Here is a 23,205-nt window from a genome sequence, read left to right as displayed (position 1 = left end):
CGCCTCTCGGAACATATATACCTGAACATTCCGAAATGATATGCAGATGACAGAAGTTATCGCTGATGTGGATGCAGGATATTTATTAACACATTATGTGGAAGACATGCATTAAGAAATGCAAAAACGATGTTATTGTAGTCCTATTTATGTGTTTCTATTTATTTTAAGGTACTATGAGGTTCAAAATGTGTGGTTTCTGTATGGACTACTTGAGCAACAAATTTTCGAAAACCCATGGCCATGACATGTCAGATTAAAAAGTCCTATCCTATATCAAAATTGAGACACTTTTAACACAGTTCATCAAAGTAAAATAAACTATATGGGGAAAAAAACCTGAATGCCAATGGGAAATGTAAGAAAACAGTGAGGGATCCAGAACTTTTTCTAAAAAGGGGGGGCACTGAGGTGAGTCTGACTGGTATCAGGTCCATTTGCGCCAAATATACTTTCGCACCCTACACGTTCGCACCTCGCACGTTTGCATTCAAGGTCCGTTCGCACTCTACACGTTCGCGCCCAATTTTAATTCAAATTCCAGTTGAATAATACACCTTATCGCTATTTGTCCGCCATTACTGGATATCACACAGGTTCTCGTAAAATTTTGACGTCATAAAGCAAAATATCTGACGCCACAATGGAAAAGTGATTTTTGTATGCGTCTAAAGTTCAAGCGGCCGGGTCAGCCGGGATTAGCGATAAGGTGTATTGGAAAATCATGATTGTTGTTTTTAATTGCTTTGATACATGTATTTATAGCTTGGTATGAGTAAATGATTAAATATTTTAAATGAAAAACACTAAAGATAATTGTTTTTAACAGCTTGGTCCCTTTGATCTGAAACAATGAAATAATAAAATATAGCAATACACTATTATATAAACCAAAACATGATAAAAGTTATTCAACGCACAAAGAAAAACGTAGTCAGAATCTCACTTTATTTTGAAACAAGCCAATGAAACAAAGGCAATACATTAAACAAAACATGATTAAGTGTTATTCAACACAAAATAAAACGTTGACAGAATCCCACTTTAATTAGAAAGGAATATTTTTTTTTTAACAATACACTCTCAAAAACATGATTAAGATTTATTCAACACATAAAAAATGCTGTCTCGCTTTATTTTGAGACAATGAAATCAATTATACTTTTAAGAATACTACTTGCCAAAACTTGATTACAAAGTTGTTAAACACAAAACCAATTAAGATTGGGCGCGAACATGTAGGGTGCTAACGGACTTTGGGTGCGAACATGTGGGGTGCGAAAGTGAAAGGGGGCGAACATGAGTGGGTGCGAACGTGAATGGGCGCGAACGGACCCGGATTCAGTCTGACTGACCTACTTTTGGGATGAGGGGGCTGCCGTCATACTTAGGTTCCCCAGGCCTGAAAACGCTTATGAAAATAGATTTTATTTTTATTTTGGAAGAGCGGTTTTAACAGCATAAAAATGTTGTTTTCACGATTCTGCTATGACGTCCTCATTTAATACACTTCCTCAATGATCTTGCTATTTTTATATCACCTTCTCAACACACTTAGTCCGCAGCTTCACTATTTTACTATTTTCATCATGTTTTGACTACAACCATACCACAATTTATCTGATTACAACATGAGCTAATATCATGAATATAAAAAATGAAGATGTGTAAGACTGTCAATCAGACAACTCCACATACATCGATAAAAACCAAATGACACAGAAATAAACAACTATAGGCCACCATACAATCTTCAACAATGAGCACAGCACATACTGCATAGTCACTCAGCTATAAAAGCCCCAAAAATAACAATGAAAAAACAAATCAAACAAGAAAACTAAACATTCTAACAGAGCCTAATTTATGTTAAAAAAATGACAGAAAAACAAATATGTAACACATAAACAAATGACAACCACTGAATTACAGGCTCCTGACTTGGGACAGGGACATACATAGAGAATGTGACAGGTTAAACATGATAGTGGGACCCCTACCCTCCCTCTAACCTGGGACCTTGGTGTAACAGTAGTGTTACAGTACAACATAAGAACCCATGGTTTCTAGTGTATTATACTGTAGCTCACTCTCACCAAGATCATTCTATGTTCCCACCATGTTCATCAAACATCTCTGGTGGCATTCTAAAAAAAAGGGAAAAAAAGGAATATTAATCCCAGATTCATTACTCTTTCATCCACTGATCATTATGACCAAATTGGAGTCCCCTTTCTGTTGATTTCTGCAAAAAATTGATGATAGTTCATAATAATTAGAAAGAAGTTAAATTAATAAAAAAGTAACAAACTCTGAGGAAAATTAAAAAAGAAAAGCCTGTAATCAAATGGCAAAATAAAAAGCTATAACATAACAAATGAATGGATAACAACTGTGATATTCCTCTACAGAGGCAGGTCAAATGGACATTACCAAAAATTGCAGATGCAGATTATGTAATAGTCTTAATGGAGGAAGGGACAACAGTATAGTGACTAAAACAAATAAACATAAAAATGTAATAAGTCATCTCTTAAAAAAAGAATCTCGAAAAATAAATAACTCGTGAAAATATTTTGGTTTACAGTAGTGCAAATGTAATTCAAAGTCCACTAGTCACGCTATTTTTACAAGCTACACAATTGTTCCTCTAACCACAAGTGAAGAAGAAGCTGGCATCAAGTGTTACCCTTGACCTTGTTCAGTCTTTAAGCTGGGACATTCCTGTCCTCAGATACATTCTTCTTCTTTTTTCTTCTCCAAATTTATTGTTTCAGAGCCTCTGACAGTTGTTAGCAGCTGAACTAAAGGTTACAGGTCTTGGCATACACTTGTTACAACATTTCATAACTACTCTAAACATGCTAAAACAATATAAGCCTTAGATTGAAATATTACTTTGTTTTATTTTTCAGTGTATTTTTCAAAATACAGTGTGAGTCAGTGGATGAACATGACAATTTAATACAGAGTTATTTTACTAGCCATCTCTTAAAATACCACGGCCATCGTCATACACGAGACTGTCAGCATATTTTATTTGGCAATGTGACGAAGTCTAAACATATGGCACATGGGTATGGCAGTTCTGATATCATTCACCCTATAGCTGAAACTCGCCATGCAATAAAAGCTGTGGGCCAGTTTATTAAACGTGACGCACAGATACATTTTACTGTTGTTAACAACCCAGTGAGGTCTATATCTGTATTAGAACCAGGATACAAAGGAGGATGTGATGACCAAATCAGGTCTACGACACCAAAATCAGCCAAACAAAAGAATTGTTTAATGGCAATCAATGCTGGATTCTTTAATACACGTAATGGATCATGTCTAGGTAATAGTTTTTATATTTGAATCAGTTTTTGTGGATTCTCTTAAATTTGTAAACTGTGAGAATTTCCTATCATATACATTTGTAACTAAGATTTGACAATAATGTATGATAATTATAGAAATCAAAGGTTTTGTAAAAGTTTTAAGTAATTTATGATATCAAAATCCCTGATGTGATAATTTACTTTTATACATAGCTGAGTGAGGCCCATCTCTGGGTGCTGGATTTTCTCGCTGCGTTGAAGACCTGTTAGTGGCCTTGGGCTGTTTACTGCTCTTTGTCTTTGGTTGGGTTCTTTTTTCTTTTTCTCTTTCCCCATCTCCATTCTCAAATTTATTATCTTTTCATTGAAATCCATGACACAATAATAACATATGCATTGGGAAATATACACACCATGAAAAGGAACTGCACTTATCAAAAAAGTAAGAATACAAAAATGGGTCCAATGACCCCGCCTGCCAACAAATATGGTTGCCATGGCTGAAAATAACACATCAGGGTAAAATACAAGTTTTATCTATCATTTTGAAAACCATATTTATTGATAATCAATATAGAAAATCTGTCAGACATCTTCTTATACATGTAGGAGATATGGACCATAATTTGGTATTCGTCCTTTGGGGTTTTTTTGTATCCTTTTTTAGCTCACCTGGCCCAAAGGGCCAAGTGAGCTTTTCTCATCACTTGGCGTCCGTCGTCGTCCGTCGTCCTGCGTCCTTCGTCGTTAACTTTTACAAAAATCTTCTCCTCTGAAACTGCTGGGCCAAATTAATCCAAACTTGGCCATAATCATCATTGGGGTATCTAGTTTAAAAATTGTGTGGCGTGACCCCGCCAACCAACCAAGATGGCCGCCACGGCTAAAAATAGAACATAGGGGTAAAATGCAGTTTTTGGCTTATAACTCAAAAACCAAAGCATTTAGAGCAAATCTGACATGGGGTAAAAATGTTCATCAGGTCAAGATCTATCTGCCCTGCAATTTTCAGATGAATCAGACAACCTGTTGTTGGGTTGCTGCCCCTGAATTGGTAATTTTAGGGAAATTTTGCTGTTTTTGGTTATTATCTTGAATATTATAATAGATAGAGATAAACTGTTACCAACAATAATGTTCAGCAAAGTAAGATCTACTAATAAGTCAACATAATCAAAGTGGTCAGTTGACCCCTTTAGGAGTTATTGCCCTTTATAGTCAATTTTTAACCATTTTTCGTAAATCTTAGTAATCTTTTACAAAAATCTTCTTCTCTGAAACTAACAGGCCAAATTTAAACAAACTTGGCCGCAATCATCATTGGGGTATCTAGTTTAAAAAATGTGTGGCGTGACCGGGCCAACCAACCAAGATGGCCGCCACGGCTAAAAATAGAACATAGGGGTAAAATGCAGTTTTTGGCTTATAACTCAAAAACCAAAGCATTTAGAGCAAATCTAACAGGAAGTAAAATTGTTTATCATGTCAAGATCTATCTGCCATGAAATTTTCAGATGGATCGGACAAACCGCTGTTTGGTTGATGCCCCTGAATTAGTCATTTTAAGGAAATTTCATCGTTTTTTGTTATTATCTTGAATATTATTATAGATAGAGATAAACTGTAAAGAGCAACAATGTACAGCAAAGTAAGACTTAAAAATAACTCAACATGACCTAAATGGTCAATTGACCCCATAAGGAGTTATTGCCCTTTAAAGTCAATTTTTAACAATTTTCATAAAATTTGTAAATTTTAATTAACATTTTCGACTGAAACTCTTAGGCCAAGTTCAATATAGGTAGAATGTTTGTAAGCAGCAAGAATGTTCAGTAAAGTAAGATGTACAAACACATCACCATCACCAAAACACAATTTTGTCATGAATTCAAATGCGTCCTTTGTTTAATATTCACATAGACCAAGGTGAGCGACACAGGCTCTTTGGAGCCTCTAGTTACAAGTTCTAAAACTTTAACTTTTATTCTGTGGGTTGTGTTGGTGTTGGAATAGTATTAATGGAACAATTGAGTTTTTCGAGAAAAAAATAATACATTTTGATTCACTGTTTACGTGACAGGAAACCAAACAGGAAACCAATCTTTATTTTCTTTATTTTGCACAATATATTTCAAAAGACATTAATGAACACCATTACTAGTGTTACTTGCTTCATGTTAATATTTAAAATCTATTTTCAATGTTAAATTAAAGTTTTTTTTAAACGCGACAGGAAATCATAAGAGACTGAAAGCATTTTTTTAGTTTTATTTTATTGCAAAATCTGCTTAAATTAATCTGAACAGTATACTTTTTCTTAAAATCCATCTGAAATGTAACAGTATTATAAAACTCCTAAATATGTGCTTGTTTTGAAAACAATTAGTACAATTTATTCAGGAATTTCCATATTTTCTTCATTGATACAGGATACCATAATCATTGTATCTTGACGTTTTAGCCAAAAAAATGTATTTATATTTGGTTTTGAAATTCCAGTTATATACAATTTATTCCAAATCATTGGCAATGTAAAATTCTTTAAATCCAGTAAAGAAAAAAACTTTTAACTTGGAATTAGAATCTTTAAAATAGGCACCATGTGATATTTGTGACCTGTACACCATCTACATGGTTTCCACATTTTAACCTACTTTAGTGGGCTAAAATCAATAAAATACTTCCTTTCAAGTCATGCATGGTAAAAGTTCACTTTTCCTTTGACATGTGTATTGCGTTTCTGAAAAGTGTTTGCAGAACATGAATAAAAAAAAATAATTAAAAATTGTGACAAAGATACCAACTTTGTACATTCCAAGTGTAACGGTATATTAACATGTATTTTTTATTAGATTATCTTTATTCACCTAAAATATCCAGTAATATTTACTGCTGCAGCAAAATCAATCCAACGAACATTGGCACCATGATAAGAGACGTAATTTCGATTGAATTTTCCAAGGACCCTTTACATCGTTATTGGGAAACGAAGTGTGTTAAAACATCGGTCAAATCTGAAATCGATTTTGTCAAGTCATTAGGCATTTATTTTCACACAAGATCGTATGTAACATTATGCACATAGGAAAAATAATAGATCCCCGGCACAATCTCTTTGAAAATTGTATTTTCCTTTTTTAAACAAGACGAAACAAGTCTACAGATTATGTTTGCTAACATTCTGTTGGAAACAAAAACAATGTTTAGACCTAGTATTTCGTATATCTGGCTGTAAGGGCGTGATCACATATTAGTCACATGTTTCATGTATGACCGGAGATGATTAGAACTTAACGACGAAAACAATTTTAATAAATAACTGGACTTCTGTTTCGTGTGAAATGTAACGCATAACGATAACGTCATTTTCTAACATAATTATTACGAAGATCAAAACAAGAATGTAAATCATTTCTGATTTACCTGTTTGAACATCTCGGGAGAGTTCATATTTGCATATTGTTGCAAAGAATTCTTTTACAACAAAGCAGATTACACCATCTAAAATTTGCGTTACAAAATGGGAAACCAAAGTAACGACAGTGTTCTTACACCTGCTACAGAAATACTTATAGTTCTCTGCATTTTCTTTTCACTATTCTTATTGGTTGATGTTCTTTGTTATTTGAAAGCAAAAGTTACGAATTTGCTGGTGACGATTATCTATAAATCAGTCAGCGTTATGCACTTCAGAAGCGAAAAGTAACGTGAGAAACGACACAAAAATATGGTCTTATAATCTTTCAATTTTTTTTCTAGGGAAGAGTAGCATACACTTGTATGTTGATAAAAATAATGGCATCTTTAGATGTAGTTACAACTTTTTTTACAACAGTAATTCACAATTTTATCATTTTTCTATAGTTATAGGAAACGAGCCCAATAGCAAATTATGGTCCATATTGCTCTTACGGTGGCTCGCGGGTCTAAATCATTTTTTGTTTTATTTGATATAGGATTTAGCTATATTTTTGTACAAATGAACTTTATTTGATTCTCAATAGAAAAATAAAATACAGAATGGGTCACTGTTCATTTAAGCTCACAATCTGCCTTTGAAAGAAGCATACATTTTTGTAAAGATACCTTATTTCTGTTGAACTAATAGGAGAAATAGAGGTGATATCGAAATTAAAAAAGAACTTTATTACAGAAATCGCTAAAATTTTACAAAAGTTCATGGCATTTTTGCACCAAAGGGAGATAATTTGGAGATTTTCCAGTGATATCTACATTTTAAAAGTCATCTGGGACGAACAGGAATTGATTTTTTTTTTATAATTTTAGTACTATGTGATAAAAAAAAATATAATTGATAGATAGAAACTTTAATAAGGAGACAAATCACAAAATTTTTTAAAAAGGCAAGAACTTCTAACAGTTCAAGTTTTGCTGATATAGACTCTTTATAGAAGTGATTGCCCTTAAATGAGGATAATTTTTGTTGTCTTCTTTTGTGTTTAGAGCAAAAAGTAATGAAAAAAGATAGAAACTTATAATCAATAGAAAATAGAAAAAAAAAAATTTGTCATGAATTCTTATCACATCTATAATGTCCTTTGTTGAATATTCACATAGACCAAGGTAAGCGACTAAGGCTCTATAGAGCCTCTAGTTAAACATGAAATGTTGACCTGGTGTGGTTTTACCTATTCCTTTTATGACAATACATTTTTTAGCCCAACTGTTTTTTTTTTTTTAATATTTTGTTTCCTTTGTAAAATTATCATATAACCAGTGTTTTTTTGTTTTCAATTTACTTACACCATTATTGAGGAACATGTATAAAAGATATTGACACTTAATTTTAAAATTTTCAGGAAATGTAATTAGTGATGGGAAAGTGGTATTGGATTCTAATGGAGTACAAAATGCACATTTTGGTATAACAAAGGATGGACATTTATTTTTTGGGTAATGCACAGTATATGAAATTTTATCAGAAATAAGGGCTTTTAACATTTAAGTAACAGGTAACTGTAAACCAACTTATTTTTGCGACTTTCGCAAGTTGAAAAAAAACGTGAATATAAATCATCGTGAATATGTAAAACGTGGGTCTTTTCTTATTAAACTTTATCAATCGTGAAATTAAATAGCCGTGAATTGGTTGAGAAAGAGAAAAACGTGAAAATCAGTTGGTTTACAGTATGTTTATTCCAAAAGGTATAGATAACAATAAGAAAAACCCATACTGTATAGTCTGCTATAGAAAACCTTGAAATGAAAAATATGGAACCATTACCATTCTTTGATCAGGAAGGATGGAAAAGCCAAACTCCTTGGAATTAAGTGGATATGAAGGGATCAGAGGATGAATACTATGAAGAGGTGTTTTTATAAAGAGATCTTTTGCTGTGATGATTTAGATAAATAGTTATAAACCAGTTTGATTTAAAACTATTAATGCATATTTCCAATTTTCCATATTAAGTGAAACTTTACAGAAGTGAATTAAGCAATATGATAATGCTCAGTAACGAAATCTTTCTGGAAATACTGAATGTTTGTAAATCTTTAACCTGGACTTGTTTTTTATCATTACTGCAAGAGGGATTTCAGTTAATGTTTATATGAGGGTAATCTACTGTTTGAAGATGGACCTTAAGGTTGAATATTTAAAATTATAGATGGAATATCATTTAAAGTGCCATTCATTTATTTGGGAAAAGGGGGAATTAATTTGCCAGCTTAACATTAACCAGGAGAAGAATGAATATAGTCTTGGTTCTTAAGAATGTCAATATGTTATCCTTTGCATTGTTTTATATAAATGTGTAATCACTTATGGAAATGTCCTTTGAGGATCAATGGTCAATCCAGTTAACAAAAAAGGCAAAGAAAGGCATTAAAAAAAACTAAAAGTCACATTTTTGTGTTTGCAGTTATTTATCTGAAATAGATTTGGTTGCTGAACAATTTCAGCAGTTAGTAGGAGGTGTGATCTGGCTTGTCAGGGATGGGAAAACGTACATCACTGAAAGTATAAAGATTGAATGTCAGGACACTCAAGAAACAGGTATGTTTTTGTGATTACTCTTGCGCTACATTTATACAACTTCAAAAGTGTTTGAATACTATAAATAGAAATTGTAAATATTAGTATAAATATTTCTATTTATAAATAATATAATCAAAGTTATTTTAATGGCACCAGCCAAAGGCAACGTGGGCATTAAGGGCATACGATACAGTTTTGATCCTGTATTTACAAGTTCATGAAAATTTGCAAATAAGCTATTTTCTACCTGATTAAATCAAATATGTAATAAAAAATGTACCTTCATGTGCTACTTTTTGAGTAAAATGAGGTCGAAATTTTGTATATTTACTCAAAATTCAGATTTGTGGCCATAATTTCTTTTACGAAAAAAAGACATAACTTTTTTGTTATAAAAGATAAACACAAATTGTTTTTTGTTAAATAATCGGTAATTCCTGTGTTTTACAAATATCCTTCAAAATATGCAGTTTTTTATTCAGAAATAACTCATATTTATCAAATGTTCATGAATTGAGGAAAAAACATCATTTTTTACTGCATGTTTATCAAAATTAAAAAAAATCCTCTATTTACAGTTTTATAAAATTGGGGTCACAAAATCTCCCTGCAAAATGAAACAAAATGCCGTTTTGAAAAATACGGGTCCATGAACTCGTTTTCAAATTAAATCAGTTTGGATGATAAAAATCAGTCGAAAAATACATCTTTTCCCGATATGTCATAGTTTGACGTCGCGAAAATAACAAATTACGTTAGCAACGTCATTATTATCCCTGTTACTGTATCGTATGCCCTTAAGTGCCACCCTTGACAGTCTACCTTACGTCTGTCTGTCTTGTCCCATTATTTTATTGTGCATTCTTACTTATAGTTTATCTCATGCAAATTTTACGAAACTCATACACAATGCTTAGAATCAAACATTGCAGACAGAATTTAAATTTTTGCATAAGTCATCTTAGTTTCAAGAGTTATCATCATTAGTTATGCCCCTTTATAACTTGAAAATACAAATTGCTTTTTATCCGCACATTCTCCCACAAATTTTATAAATAATGATATAAATAATTCTCACCCTAGTTTTTGATTCTCTACAGGTACACTAGAAAGATTTGCTAACGTTATGTCAGCCAGGAGTGTTGTTGGAAGTGATAAAGATGGAAGGGTATTAATAATGCAGGTGGATGGTAAAACTGATCATAATGGGTAAAGGACTTACATTTGATGGCGTTATTTAATGTTTTCAGGAAAATTTATTTACCAACAATATAGAAGAGAAGAAATAGAACTGTTTATTACTTTTTGTCTAATTGAGAATATTTGTTTACTGTTATAGTTCAAAACTTTTTGCAAAAAATGTCATTTAAACATGATTTTTTTTTCAACATGAGAAACACATAATATTAGTTTGCAACCCTTTGAATTTATAACAATATTCATGTAATTTCTATGTTACACAAGGACATCAAGCTAACCTTTTTCTGCCTTAAATAAAAAGAATCTGACAAATATTAAAAACCAGGCATTGATTCATATGTTTTATTTTGCTTTATCATTATAGTGTACAATTAACTATTCATAACAAAATAAAGGAAAAGTTAGAAATTGGTTTTTTTTTTCAAAGTAAGTTTTGAAGATAATTTGGACACACAGTAATTAAGGGGATTCAGAATGGAAAGGTTGAATCTGTATTTTGGTTTGTCACAAGCAGAGCAAGCAAATGCCAGGAGAGCAACAAGTATGTGAGCTCAAATAGCAGAATGCATGTGAAGTAAAAGGGTTTCAAGTTATTGAAAATCTTGTAAATGATGCTTTCAAAGAAATATTTTCATTGTGTCACCATATTACTCTCTTTCATCTAATCAGCATGTTTTAAAGACTGTGATAGTAATTCTTCTGTATCTATTTTGGGGTTTATTGGTCAATGGTTAGTGTTAATAATACCACCTCAAGTTAATTCATTGAGAATGACCAAGTATTAGATTCTGTCAATAAAAAATGAACCTGATATATATTATTTTTACAGAATGAGTTTGTATGAAATGGCTGATGTATTGCTGGAGTATGGATTTGTTAATGCAATAAATCTGGATGGTGGTGGTTCTGCTACTTATGTAGTAAATGATACTTTAGTTAACTATCCAACTGATAGATGGTAATTATTTGGTTTTCATTTGGGTTTTGAAGTTATAACTTCATGTTTTGTATGGCAAGTTTAAAGGCCTACATGTCAGACTCTAGCAAAGGCTTTTAGTGCCACAAAATATTATAATGAGAAATATCCTTTTATCTTTTACCTATGATACATTTATTATGTAAATGGTAAATAGTAGAATGACCTTTTTAAAAGAAACCCTGAGTGATATAAAATTGAGAATGGAAATGGGGAATGTGTCAAAGAGACAATAATCTGACCATAGAGCAGACAACAGTTGAAGGCCATCAATGAGTCTTCAATGCAGCGAGAATCTCCCACACCTGGAGGCGTCCTTCAGTAGGACCTAAACAGATGTTTATAATAATGAGTACTTTTAATTGTAATGATAAATGTGTTTATGAAATACCTTATCCATTACCTTCCCCACAGTAAAGATTTAAGTCAACCGGTACATTAAGTCTTACTATTTACCCACTTTCCATCTGTCTGTCTGTCCCATTTTCTTTTCCACGACACTCTTACTTAACTTTGCCTGGTGAAAATTACATAAAACTCATACAGAATGCTTAGAGTGAAAACTTGGAAACAGAGTTTAAATTTTGGCATCTAGTCATTTACCATTGAAAATTGCAAAGCTTGAATGGGGGCATTTGTTTCCTCGGACACATTTTTCTTCTATTCTAAGAAGCTATAGTCTGACTAGTTATGATGTGTTGGAAAGTTACCTGCTTGAAGTGATTTATTGAAAATTCAATATTCAAAGAAAATATAATTAAATAATTTATTTTCCATAACAAATTGATAATGGGTTTAGACAATTTGATTCTGATGGTTGGATAATGAAGATAATTTACCTGATTTTTTTTAGCAAACTGATAATTTTTCAATAGTTATTGTTCGTTATTATCAGTTTATAGTAACCTAAATTTTCAAATTCTTTACTTGAATATTAATTCAGATATTTTTTAGTTACTATTTTCTTTTTAACACATGTTAAATAGAAATGTCTATTATGTTAATTCAAGCTTAGATGATGAGAAATTCAACTGTGCAAGAAAGGTATCTACCATTTTGTGTGTTCATGAAGTTGAGTGCTCTCCCTTAGATTGTTCTGGTCACGGCACCTGTAAAGATGGAGAGTGTCTGTGTAATACCAACTGGGCCGGATCAGCTTGTGATCATCTGAAATGTCAGAATGAGTGTTCACAACATGGGACGTGTACAGAGGGTAAGGTATTAGTTATTATTTGGTTTAGACAGTTTGGTTTCAAGTTAATCATTGAGTGGCTAAGATTAACCAGTTTATCAATTGTATAACTACATAATATCATGATAGATGACAAATTATTTCATTTTTCATAGAAAATCATCTTTATTCAATCATTAGCTACTGGTATTAATTTATTCCCCCCTTCAACAAAGTGAGACTTTATGATTAAGAAGATTTTTCTTCTAATTTTTTTTTTTTTTCTTATGTTTCTTCTTATACAATTTTTTCATTGCCCTACCTTTTTTACTTGAAACTTGCTAATGATATTCAGCATGAAGGTGTATTATTTAACATGTTTAAGGGAGTGTGTCACATGTAATCATCCTATTGTGATATTTAAGGAGTACATCATGAGGAGAGAAAAAAATAAGGTTTACATGGGTGAATCCTTGGAGTTAATATCATATTATGTAAAGATAACTTCATAATTTCATTTTATTTAGATAATGTAAACATTATGATTCTTCGACCTGCCCCATGGTTTCTGACATGCATAGTTAAAGAATTTCTAAATATGTCTGCATTAGGATCAAAAGACATTTTTTATACTCTTTTAATTTATCTGCTGCAGGTTTCTCCAAAATATAACAGAAAGTGTTTTATTGAAACCAATTTGAATATAACTGACAATGACTTTGCTAAAAATTTGACTATACTGATAATATATGTTTGTTTGATATGATAACACAGAGATAAACACACATTTATGTAACTTATCAAAATTAGATCATGTATAAGTTATTGAACTTGTCAACATTTTATTTGTTTTCCTAATTTGTTTATTGGTTAACCTTGTCTGTCCTTACATAAGTGACATATTTTAATTAATGAGAATTATTGATACTTTATACATGTACTTGTACTAGACTATAAACAAGGCAATGCTTCCATAATGAAGATCAGCTTATATTTGATACATTTGAAATTGTGAAATTAAAACCTGCCAGCTTTGAGGGGTAGAAAGGGGGTCCCTGATTTCAACTTTCCTCCCCCTAACTCCTACTCCCCTCTTCTTTCTCCCAGATGAGTCAACATTATTTCCCAGAATATCCCAATTTTTTCTCCCAAAGAATAATAATTATTAAAAGGCTGCTAAAGTCTAATTGTAAAAAGAATAAAGATGAATGGAGCAAAGAAAAGAGAATAGAGAATAAAAGGTTGCTTAAGTCACATGAAGAATAAAGACCAATGAACAATGGACATATGACTGACTGAAAATACATTACATTAGGCATCTATATACAAAGTATGAAGGATCAAGTTTTCTTCCTTCTGAAATATTTAAGCTTATAAGAGGTTAGCAAACTCCGCCATTACCTCCGGATCACTATCCTATGTTGATCTTTCTGTGACAGAAGTCGCAGGCTCAACAAAAACCAAGGAGTCCGAACATCTGACAAAAATTCCAAAACATCACCTCAGTACATCCTTAAGTGTGTATCATTGAAATGATCAATGAAGAATGTGTGCATGGTCATGTTTGACATGTCTAATGACTATTAATACTTTTATATCCATTTGAATCATAGATGGGTGTACTTGTGAGGCTGGATGGAAGGGAGATAACTGCAATACTTCCTGTTCACAAGGGTATTATGGGAAGAATTGTGTTCAGCAGTGTTCCTGTTCACATGGTTCTAATGGTACCTGTGATGCTGTTAATGGACATTGTGATTGTCAACCAGGATTCACTGGTCAATTATGTGAAAAAGGTAAGAACACAAAAACTATTTGCTTTTGATATAATGCAAGCATAAATATATATTTTATTCTATAACTGTATGATTGATAAGTTCTTTTTGTCGAACAGAATATTACACTGGAGAATAAGAAGATGTGTTATGATTGCTATATCAGACAACTCTCTACCGAAGACTGAATGGTGTAGAAGGTTAGCAACTGTAGGTCACTGGACAGCTTTCAACAATAAGCAAAATCAACACAGCAAATATAAAACAATTTGAGTTTTACAGGATATATGTATTCAATATATTTTGCTCCAATTATTTAACATTTTATGTTACTTGTGTTTTCAGTTTTATATGTTTCACATTCATATCATTATTATGACACAGTCATGTTTCATATTCATATTCCACTTGACAATTGACATTGATGACAAATAGTTTTGCACTGAGTATTAAGAAACAGACTAAAGCTTTGTACCCTGTTTGGTTTCTAATATTTAAATCACGGCACTATTTTAAATTAGTACATTTTTTTGTGCTACAGAAAGTGAATGCAATACTTTATTAAAATATTTAAATGATATATATTTATATTCAAATAGCATGAGCTATGCATGAACTCAAAGCACCGCAATACTATAAACCATATATATAATACATTAATACATTGTAGAGTTGTCACTGACTCAGACGTACTTATGAATATAATTTTTTTCTGTGACTGTATCTTACATGAATTTGTAGGATCCTTTACTATAGATAATTTAGCTGATCTGTAACAATAACATCTCCATGGCTTATATATCATGTACTGTAGTACGCCGCTAGATTAAAACTGACGTGGAAAGGTTACACATGCCCACCGAAAGCTTTACCTTAGTAAAGCCCAGGTGGTCGTGTGGTCTATCGGGACGGCTGCAGTGCAGGCGATTTGGTGTCATGATATCACAGTAGCATGGGTTCAAATCCCGGCGAGGGAAGAACCAAAAATTTGCGAAAGCAAATTTACAGATCTAACATTGTTGGGTTGATGTTTAGACAAGTTGTTAATACATTTATATATATATATATATATACTAATAAGCATTTTTGAAGTAAGTTAATGGTCAATATTTATCAAGAAGGTCGGATGAGTCAGATTATAACTGTTGCATGTGATTATTTCATTTGTGCATAGTGCTCATATATATTTAAACACATTGTAAACTTGGTTTACAATTTTGTATTTACAGATACTAAAATATGATAACTTGGATGACTCATTCTATGCAGAAAATAGCCTACAATTATGCCACTCCTATAGTCTTTGTGGTTTCGTGACTCTTAATTACCCAGTTTGGCTATAGATCATGCTTATATTTTGTATTGACAGAATGTCCAATAGGTTTCTATGGTAACCAATGTTCCAGTGTTTGTTTATGTACAGATGGATGCCCATGCCACCCACCAACAGGAAGTTGTAATTTTACAGATCTAGATCAGCATTATATACAAGGTAATTAATACTAGGGAAAAAAGATGTAAGATTTATTTTAAGTTGGTATAACACTACAGGGAGATAACTCTGTAAAAATCAGTTGAACATTTTAATCAAGTTCTCTTGTTATGGAAATTTAAAACTTTAATGATCAAAATAAGTGTTCGTCAAACTGATATATATCCAATGAAATTTGTGGATCAAATTTTGTTTTAAATGTTTATATTTTGGTCAAATGGTCAAAGTAAATATGATGTCAAACTTTTATGAAAATTAAACAAGTCAAATTGTTTTTAGTCAAGATGTTTGGTACCACCTTAAACAATTTTGAAAGATATAAGCAGTAAATATTTCATGTGTTATCCAAGTTTCTTCTAATTGGTCAGTTTCTGGTTTGTTGATACATGTAGTTCAATTTTCAAATGTGTTTTAACCTTTGTGAATTTGAGATATGTTCAAAGGAGATTTCAAAACTTTGAAAAATGAAACGACTAAAAGCTAGGTTAAAATGCTGATTTTCATGTGAAATGAAGCTTTAAACTGTGAATTATGGTTATTTTTTTTAAAAGAACTAACAACTTTAACTGATTTCTTAAAAACTCATAACATTATGCATATGCTGCATGTTTATTGCTCTCTTATTAAGTGTATGAACATCAAATTAAAGTGTTTTACAATACTAGGTCTTCCTGCAAGTCAACCCTTATATTTTCAGCTGGAAAATGCTATGCAAAACAACAGATTCAAAGGCAGCATTTAGTTTCCGATAAATCAGAAGAGTTTAGGTATATATATTTAGTTTTTTGTCACAGTAAAATGGTTTTAAGATTAGAAATGGGTACAAGTTGTTGTGTTTGTCTTAATTAAATGAAGAATGGATACGGTGGAACTTGCTTATTTGCAATTTGCTTACATATTTAATTACCGTCTGTAAGAAGTGAAATTAGACTTGTTTTATGCACACAAAAAAATGAAGTTTTTGAAATCTATCTCAAATCTGCTCACAATATATGGAATTATGCATAAGATCAAAAATTATAATTGATCTACTCAAGATTTTTATCTGTTATGTAATAAAAGCTACATTATATTATAAGCGTTTTTCATGAAAGCACTGTATTTATCCAGTTTTTTTTCATGAAAACACTGATTTATCCAGTTTTCTTGAAAACACTGTATTTATCCAGTTTTTGTCGAGCCTGCAACTTTTGTTGCAGAAAGCTCGACATAGGGATAGTGATCCTTCGGTGGCTACGGCCGCGGCGGCGTTAGCTAACTTCTTAAAAGCTTTATATTTTAGAAGGTAGAAGACCTGGATGCTTAATACTTTGTATATAGATGCCTCAAGTTACGAACTTTCCATCAGTCACATGTCCAATGTCCTTGACCTCATTTTCATGGTTCAGTGACTACTTGAAAAAAAAGTTAAGATTTTTTGTAATGTTAAATTCTCTCTTATTATAGGTAATTGGATAACTATATTTGGTATGTGCGTACCTTGCAAGGTCCTCATGCCCGTCAGACAGTTTTCACTTGACCTCAACCTCAATTCATGGATCAGTGAATAAGGTTAAGTTTTGGTGGACGTGTCCATATCTCAGATACTATAAGCAATAGGTCTAGTATATTCGGTGTATGGAAGGACAGTAAGGTGTACATGTCCAACTGGCAGGTGTCATCTGACCTTGACCTCATTTTCTTGGTTCAGTGGTTATAGTTAAGTTTTTGTGTTTTTGTCTGGTTTTTTTATACTATATGCAATAGGTCTACTATATTTGGTGTATGGAATGATTGTAGGATTTACATGTCTAGCAGACAGATGTCATCTGACCTTGATCTCATTTTCATCGTTCAGTGGTTATAGTTAAGTTTTTGTGTTTTGGTTTGTTTTTCTTATACTATATGCAATAGGTCTACTATATTTGGTGTATGGAATGATTGCAAGGTGTACATGTCTAGCTGACAGGTGTCATCTGACCTTGACCTCATTTTCATGGTTCAGTGGTCAAAGTTAAGTTTTTGAGTTTTGGTCTATTTTCCTAATACTTTATGCATTAGGTCAACTATATTTGGTGTATGGAAATATTTATGATCTATATGTCTGTTACACAGGTTTTATTTGACCTTGACCTCATTTTCACAGCTTATTGCTCAGTGTTAAGTTCTTGTGTTTTGGTCTGTTTTTCTGAATTTATAAGCAATAAGTCAACTATATTTGTTGTATTGAAGAATTGTTAGATGTACATGTCAGCCTGGCATGGTTCATCTGACCTAGACCTCATTTTCATGGTTCATTGATCAATGTTTTGTTTTCTTGGTTAGTGTTGAGTTTATGTGACAGTTGTAATAAAGCTTTATATTTGGTCTATCAACATAATATCTATGATTAGTAAAGAAGGCGAGACATTTCAGTGTGTGTACTCTTGCTCTCCATCATTTCCATAAATGGGGAAACATCTTGAATAACCAAGAAACAACAACATATTTTAAAGAAGCTTTATTTGATTTAATTATCCTAAAAAACAATGAAAATTAAGGATATTGTTTTTGTATTTCATAAAATTTTCTGATAAGTCATGTGATGATCAGGGCTCACCCTACTTAAGAATTATAGGGAGAAGTGACTTCTCTTTTTGAAACTGATAGGGAGAAGTGCTCATTCGCACTGTGCGCTACAATGTTTGGATTTTACTATAGTATAAAGAGTCATATGTAAATAATGTTCTTTTTATATTGTCCAATTCATATCTTAGTATACAATTAAAGTAACATTTCAAATTAGAAGTTGTTTAAGTTTTACTAAGGTTCTTGTGAGAAACTACCAACTAAATATTTAATATCTTTTTAAAAAATGTAAAGAAATTATAATATATCAATTACAATTTAATTCAAAACTATCTTGTGTATGAAATTCAGTGGCTCTCATAAAAAAATATAAAAGTTATTAAGCTGGGCCAAAATATATTAGTATAATAGTATAATGAGACTCAAAGCAACTTTAATCAATAGTTTGAAACAATCCATAAAAAATATAGGGAATTATATACACCAATCAATTAGATGTAACCAAAAGTCTCTTAATGCGTGTGGAAATACGTAATTTCCCCCTTTGGGATCAATATTCTTCTGTCAGCTGTTTCATCCATGCGCCCGTACAGGGAGGTTTCCAGTCATTTTAAAAAGGGGGGGTTCCCAACCCAGGACAAAGATGGGTTCCAACTATATGTCCCCATTCAAATGCATTGATCGTTCAAAAAAAAGAAAATTTATAAAAATAAACAATGCTTGACGAGTTATTTGGAAAGGAACATGATGTTTTTAATGCAATAAATGGATTAAACATTTACTAGAGGCAACTTTTATCACGTTTAAATGAAGTAAAAAACTTATTTTGCTGCCGAAGTTTAGGTTGATGTAAGTTTTCGAGTAACAAGTACTGGAACTTGTGGAAATGCACGAAGTGATAAGAAGTTGTATTTTTATCAAATAACCTGCTACACACTGCAAACACCATGCTTCAACCTCTTTTTTTAAGATAAATATTTTTTATATCTAAATTTTTTTAAATACAATAAAAAATTGATGTTTCATGAACTTGGTAAAAAATGAAAATGTCCGATGACGGGATCAACTGAAAGCGAGTATCATCAAGAAAAAGGAGACTTGTTTTCGCTTTAAGGAGGTAGAGGAAAGCGAAGTGATGGTCGAGAAAGTGACTTCTTCGCCCAAGTCGCCTGGTAGCTTGAGCGCTGGATGATGGTAAGAATGGTCAGTTCACCTGATGAAGATTTTGTTAATACCTGTTAACCTTTTTTGTCTTTTTCAGGACAATAACAATTAGTCTGATTTGTATCAGTACATTCGCAGCAGTCAGTGTTATAGTTAATATAGTATTCGTGTGTAAATTATTCACAACAAAGAAAAAAGTGAAGCATGGGAAGAAGAAGAGAGAAAGAACGAAGTATAGTTTTGTAAGTAAGTCTGAAAATGAGATGTCTTCATTTAGTGATTATCCTATGGTGACAACAACATTTACCAAGGAAGCTAAACAGATAAAGCCTGGAGTTGGAGTTAATCTTAATTCAGATTAGCAGAAAATATATGCAGCAGCTATTAAACAACTATGTTTAACTTAAAATAAGTACATTGTCATTCCAAAATGTTTATGCCAGTTTTGTATACTAAAATTATTTTCTAATGAAATTTACAAATGAAATATTTATCAAAACTAGATGGAAAATGAAGTCAAAAATTGCATCAGTAATTTTGTACATGTTAATCATTGATTTAAGCTGTTAATTATACCAATTATTAGAACTGATCTGTATGTAGTTATATAAAAAGTGTTATTTCAAGGTTTGTTTAGATGGATGTAAACATGTTTATTATTAGTGTCCTTAAAATAACAAAGATTTTTCAGACTTTTACATTAGACATCATCATATACATCAAAAAGAGAATATTTTCAAGCATTATTCATGGCAAAATAACTTATTATTTTAGAGGTGCTAAAAGTCATGTTTTATGTGTGTTCTTCATATGGTGTCTTATACATGTAGTAAAATATTCAAATGTCAATCACAACATAATAAAAAAAAGAAGTCAAATATATGCACTTGGTATCTAGATATGTACATTGTATAGAATGTGCAGTAGAATCACACATAAGGGGACATAACTAAAACTAAACTACATGTCACATTGAGTTCGTTTTTTAAGTAGTTCTATTCAACACTTTTTTGAAATAAGTCCATTTGGCTGATTTTGGTGGAGGCATTCATTACATACTAAATTTATTTATAATATAAGATGTTAGATTATACTTACATTGTTAATAGATATTGATAATTTTTTTGTTAGGGAGGCGATATTTCAAAGGCAACTACGAGAGGAGAAGATTTTTAAAAGCAAAAAAGGTTTCTGGTACTAAAATTGTACTCAAGTACTGTCCAGTTCACTGAAATTGGTTTCTCTTTTAGTTTCATATAAATTGGTTTTTCTTTTAGTTTCATATAAATTGTTTTTTTCTTTTAAGTTTCATACCAATTGTTTTTTCTTTTAGTTTCATATCAATAAAACAAAATAGTTGTAGTAATAAAATATTTTTAGAATATTCATAGGTGACCTGTAATTGTAAACTTCTACCTCATTTGGTCTGTGGAGAGTTTTCTCATTGGCAATCATTCCATATCTTCTTATTTTAAATGAAAGATTTTTGAAAAATATTGATATTAAGTGAAACTATTTAAACTTTTCAGGTACTTTTACATGCGTCTTATTCATTTGTACATACATTCCAACTTTACCAGTCCTTGCTCTTATTCCTTCTAGCCACATGTCTATGACAATACATGTTTTATACAAATTTTCTTTCATTTTTTTTTAATTGCCTGATTCTAAGAAACAAAAGTATATGATTATATGTGTTCATTGTTTGGTTGCGGTGTTGAAACCATGCGTTTTTAGTTAAATAAGTAATTGGATGGGGTTGGGTTTAATATGTATTATTACATTGGTTACAATGAATTACATAGATTTACAAGTGAAATAAAAACTGATAATTGTGAAATAAATGTGGTTATTTTACTCTCTGATGCCATACAATAATAGACGTTGTCAAGAAGTTGATAACGGCCGATCACAACAAATTGTGAATGCGTAGAAAAAAGATATAGTGTCTTACATGTTTTACATGAAGTTAAAAAAAAAAAGAAGCCATTTGCCAATGTAATAAAAAGAATAACTAATTAAAGAATTCAAATATCGAAAAATATTCAACTCGTGCCCAAACAACACTGCGCGCATTTGTGAATTAATGTGTTGTTCGGTCACTCGTTGAATATTTAACTCTATTTGAATTCTTTGATTAGTTATTCTATAACTAACGAAATATTGTGTTACATTTGTTTAGTTTATTGTGTATTGTGATGATACTCAGGGTTATGTACATGTACTATTTTTGATTAATGCATTCAAGTATTATGAGACAACCATTGTATTTTGTATCAGATAGTATAAGGTGTATACAGTTTTACAATATGATTTTAGAATGCATAGAAAGATTTTTTCAATATAGGTTTTTGTGCCTTGTAATGTTATGAAGAAGAAAAAAGCAGAATAGCATAAAATATCTTTTTACACTTTGGTTAGTGAACTATTTTCTTTTTCACTCTCTCTGCCTGAAGGCTAAATATATGTCTTTTTAGTTTGGCTTTATTCGAAATTATTTTCAGAACTCTTTGGTATTTTTTAGTAATTGTATAACATGGTTATTCCTGTAATTTTAGCATTGTGTTTAGCTTGATGTCATATTGAGTACTTCTTCAAGATTCACAATCAAAAATGGTCTTATTTTAAATATTTACTAGAACACACCCGCGAAATCGCGGGAATATAGAGCTTGTGGACTGTTTTTTTGTAAAAGATAGTATGTATGGGAAATTTCATAAAAGGTATCAAAAGCTTTCTCCCTTGTTCAAAAGTCCGATATTTGTTTCCTTTCTGTTAAATTCAAATATTTTCGTATGTCTGGCCTTAGACCACAATTATTCTTCTCCTTTGCTACAATTCTGCTTTTTGGTAAAAGTCAAATAAAATTAACAATTTGCACCATTTCAAACATGAAATAAATCTAACTGCTTATATATAGACCATTATTAGTCTAATTAAATATGCTTCTAGGACAATCCGTCAGTGTTTTTTTTTTCTTTCTTTTGAGAGCCTAATTAAGATCGATGTCAATGGTAGGATATGAATCATGTATAAATGACTAAGGCTAATTTGAGGGGTGGTCGGAGGGGTCCTGATCCCGAAATCCAGCGCTTAAAACCATGAAATACAGAGATGCAGAATTAAAAGAAATGCATATCTCAAAATCATGAAATCGAAAAATATATTCCCAGATCCAGTAAGGATCAATCCCCAAATCCCGAGTTTAAAAACACACGATCCCTACGCCCCGAAAAATGCTCGCCTACTTTTAATCTCTACTTTACTTTCGTTTTTGCCAAATCACTATTTTTCATTTCAACAATAAATTGTATGCCCCATTTATGGGCATTTTGTTTTCAGGCTAGTCTGTCTGTCCGTTCGCTCGTTCGTCCTTCCGTCCGGGTCTGTCCCGCTTCAGGTTTAAGTTTTTGGTCGAGGTAGTTTTAGATGAAATTAAGCCTGTTTTACTTATTTTAATATATATGCAAGTGGTACGATCCCTTAAGTAGTAAACATTTCAAAGAAAACAGTAGACAGAATCAGGGCCGACTTTCTATACTAACATAGAAAGTCC

The 23,205-nt window shown here is 31.7% G+C and overlaps 1 protein-coding gene across 1 annotated transcript; it reads left to right on the top strand.

Annotated features, from left to right (window-relative positions):
• Positions 1-14: 14 nt before the first annotated feature.
• On the top strand, positions 15-22,278 carry LOC134720693 (N-acetylglucosamine-1-phosphodiester alpha-N-acetylglucosaminidase-like). Its single transcript, XM_063583128.1, has 11 exons — positions 15-171; positions 2,916-3,340; positions 8,144-8,237; positions 9,209-9,342; positions 10,425-10,533; positions 11,354-11,482; positions 12,511-12,713; positions 14,285-14,467; positions 15,816-15,938; positions 16,636-16,705; positions 19,747-22,278. The coding sequence occupies exons 1-11, from the start codon at positions 119-121 to the stop codon at positions 20,009-20,011; spliced, it is 1,788 nt and encodes a 595-aa protein (XP_063439198.1). The 5' UTR covers positions 15-118; the 3' UTR covers positions 20,012-22,278.
• Positions 22,279-23,205: the final 927 nt, after the last annotated feature.

Source organism: Mytilus trossulus, chromosome 6, assembly GCF_036588685.1.
Source record: "Mytilus trossulus isolate FHL-02 chromosome 6, PNRI_Mtr1.1.1.hap1, whole genome shotgun sequence".
NCBI lineage: Eukaryota > Metazoa > Mollusca > Bivalvia > Mytilida > Mytilidae > Mytilus > Mytilus trossulus.
The sequence above is the reverse complement of the archived record's forward strand: the minus strand, read 5'-3'. Positions and strand labels throughout refer to the sequence as shown.